Here is a 3,671-nt window from a genome sequence, read left to right as displayed (position 1 = left end):
CCAAAAAAAAAAAAACGTAAACAAAAATTACACATACAGATGTTTGAATAGTTGTTAGTTGAAGGCTTATGAAAGAATTTCAGGTCAATATCAATGATGACCTATAATGACCTTTCTTTGTGTAATCTTTCTTTTTTTTCTTTGCAATTGGTAAGATTTAATTAGCAAAAGAAAGAAGAAATTAATTTAGAAAATTTGATATTATCCAATCGTGTTACAAGGTGAAAATAATACTCACTCATTACTAATTATCACACAGTATTCAGTCAACCGTAGCCTTATCTGTTAATAATTTCTCATCTAAAATTCTTGAAATTTTAGATGATGAAATTTCAACAAAATGATAACTCTGATATTCAACAACTTTTACTTAATAATAATTGGATGCAACAATTAATGATAGTATCAAAAATAACCTCTCTTTTTTTCCTCTTTTCCTTCCCTTTCCTCCCTCCCCATCTTTTTTCAGGGATGATTTATAATATTTGAAATAAACATTCAAATCAATTACAGTACCATCTTTCGTGGATTTTTGTTTATTGCAACAAGATAAGTGAAATATTACTTAATAAAACATAACTATAGTCATATTCTTTCCATTGATTTTCTCCATGATTTCCAATAATGAACTGATTTTATTTTCAAAATGAAACATAGTTCTCAATAATTAAGATTTTGAATCCTAAAATTTCTACCTGAATTCGTGCTTCATTCAATTTTGTAATCCTAGCAAGTTCCTCACGAACATAAATATCTGGATAGTGTGATTTTTGGAATGCAGCATCGAGTTCTGCTAACTGTTCTTGCGTGAATGTCGTACGATGTCGTCTTCGTACGCTGTAAGAAAAGAATAAATTGATTTTATTGATTTTAAAGTATAAAGATCAAATTAGCAAAATGCATGAGAATTGAAAGGAAAAAATGTAATATTTATGAAAGTTTTTTTTTAATTTCTTAAAATTTACAAAAATTTTTAAGAATTCTGAATGTTTTAAAATTTATGAAAGTTACAAACAATTTTCTTCAGCTAAAATCAAATAAATGAAATTTTAAATTTTGGTAATAAAATAGTATTATCATTAAGTTATTAAATTTCAATGCTTATAAAATTTTTTAAAAATTTATTCCATTAAAGTGACGATAATCTTGCCACTATAATCTTGTATGTTGCTTTTATTAGATGATCGCAAATTTTAGAAATCCTCTGAAAGTCAAAATTTCAAGATTAAAAAGAAAATTTTAGGATTGAAAGGAATATTACCTGGCAGGTACTTGAGAGCTACCTGAAAGAGCACTTGCAAACACTGATGATGCGTTGCAACTATTGCTTTCTGCTTTAATTTTTTTGAATGCACCATCTGTAAAGATTATTAAATTTGAAAAGAAAAATCTATAAATTTTCAAATATTTTTTCATGTCCTTCCAAAACATTTAAATAAAAAAAAATAAATTTAAATTGAATTTTGCTTTGAGTTATAAAAGAGTATAAGGGATTTTGTGAATGATTTCTAACTGGCAGATGTTTTAAGCCTTTTCTGAAAAGCATCCAATGAACAACAAGGATTAACTCTATCAATTCATGCTTAGCACCCTTCAATCAAATACAAACTCATAATGAATTGGAGACAGATGAAAGATCAAGCTGAAATTTTTTGAAATTTAAAGCAAAAAAAAATCGATCTTTTGAACAACACTTTAAAAAAACTAAATAACAATTGTTTTTGAAAAATTTATTTGGTTTATAGGTTTTACCAGAAGAATCACCGATCGGTCGTAGACTATTGGATACAGATGCATCGAGCGGTGGATAATACGGGAAATCGGTAAGTGCATGTGCTAAATCTTTACTCTTCAATTGCTCCTGAAACTGCAAACTAACAAGGTATGTTGCAGTTGTTGAGAGCATGCTGTAAAACTGTTTTTACAGTTTCTGAAATAAATACTTTGGTGGAAATTTTACGATTAATTACGCTAAATGATACGTATCGGTGCAGATAAAATACTTACATTTTAGAAATTTTCCAAATCATAACAACAATTAGTAAATTAATTTTTAAATGCTTTTTCTAAATTTTTCAAAAAATGCTTTTCCAATTTCAATAATTGTAGTATTTGAAAGAGAAGGATTATGAGAAGTCGTCATCCAAATAAATTAAGTTTGATTTTCAACAATGATCATTTCTAGCAAATTAATCATTCTATATAAGCTTTGAAAAAATTATCAAATTGATGGATTCCAGTTGAGTACTATATCAAAACTCATCTCTCTCTCTCTCTCTCTCTCTCTCTCTCTCTTCCTCATTCATCAGCTAATCATTCAACAGTTATAAATTACAATGGTTAAAATATTGAAATGATATTGAAAAATTGCTTTTCAATGGTACAAATTCGAATAGCGTAAAACTTTGAATGGTATAACTTACAGTATAATTTACTGAAAAAAAAAAGCAAAGTTAAAAAATGCGAGAAAATTCTTTTTTTTTAAATTGAAAATTTAAAAAAAAATCATTTTTTGATTAAAAAATTACAAAAAAAATTGCAAACTTCCTGCATTCAAATTATATTTTATCCCATTAATATATTTATCTGCTACTTATCACTTATCACTAATATATTACCCATATACTTCATCACTTAGCACTAATATATTACCCATATACTTCATCACTTATCACTAATGTATTACTTAATATTTATTACAAATTTACTACCTATATTACTTATTATTAAATTATTGCTTATTTTAAAGTAAATAAATGTTCATAAAAGATGACAATCAACAAAAATATCTTTTGTTCCTAACCTTTTATATTTTAAATAATGGGAAAGGGATGAAAAAATAAAAAAAAAAAAAAGGGAATGAATGGGAATAATAAAAGAGGGCTCATACAGTGTGCGTCCAAATTAAATTTTCCATAATTATTTTAGAAATAAACAAAATCGAAACATGGAGAGAAGAAGTTTGACATAATACGAGAAATGAAGAAGATATTACTAAACATGGAAAAAGACGATAATGCTAGATGAACAATTAGGTTTTCTCCCCATCTTTCTCTTAAAGCTTAATGCTCAAACAAATTATGATAAATTAGCGCATCCGGTTGTCATTGCGGTAGTAGTAGTAGTAAGTGCTATTCAATTCAAACATATCCAAACATTCAGTGATCACATTTGTCGGCATTTCGAGCAGTTTGTACACTTTTCAAAATGGTTCTATCATTTCATTCTTTTTTTTTTTACCTTCGATCTCTGTTCCTTCTCATACAAAAATGAAAAGTAATCGTTTTGCTATTAAATCAGATTTGGCTTAATGTTTACAACTTTCATTCAAATGGGAAATTAACTGCGTTTAGACTTACCAAAACCTTTTTTTCTTTTGTATTATCTATTATGCAACTTAAATTAATCAAAGAAATGAATATTTGCTTCAACATTGATCATCAATCGATCAATTCTTGCTTATATGGCTATTTTATGAAATGATTTATTATTATTATTATTATTATTATTATTATTATTATTATTATTATTATTATTATTATTATTATTATTATTATTATTATTATTATTATTATTATTATTATTATTATTATTATTATTATTATTATTATTATTATTATTATTATTATTATTATTATTATTATTATTATTATTATTATTATTATTATTAG

At 25.5% G+C, this 3,671-nt stretch overlaps 1 protein-coding gene across 1 annotated transcript in view; it reads right to left on the bottom strand.

The window, feature by feature from the left end:
* LOAG_17870 (hypothetical protein) overlaps window positions 1-1,906 on the bottom strand; it is a gene marked incomplete at both ends in the record, with an annotated part of 5,952 nt that extends 4,046 nt beyond the window's left edge. The window contains 3 exons of the mRNA XM_020450532.1: window positions 696-837; window positions 1,262-1,358; window positions 1,753-1,906. Of these exons, the coding sequence (XP_020305777.1) occupies window positions 696-837; window positions 1,262-1,358; window positions 1,753-1,906 (393 nt within the window). The remainder of the gene's footprint in view (window positions 1-695; window positions 838-1,261; window positions 1,359-1,752) is intronic.
* Window positions 1,907-3,671: the final 1,765 nt, after the last annotated feature.

Source organism: Loa loa (assembly GCF_000183805.2).
Source record: "Loa loa unplaced genomic scaffold supercont3.142, whole genome shotgun sequence".
NCBI classification, from domain to species: Eukaryota; Metazoa; Nematoda; class Chromadorea; order Rhabditida; family Onchocercidae; genus Loa; species Loa loa.
This window is presented reverse-complemented; position numbering and strand designations above follow the sequence as displayed.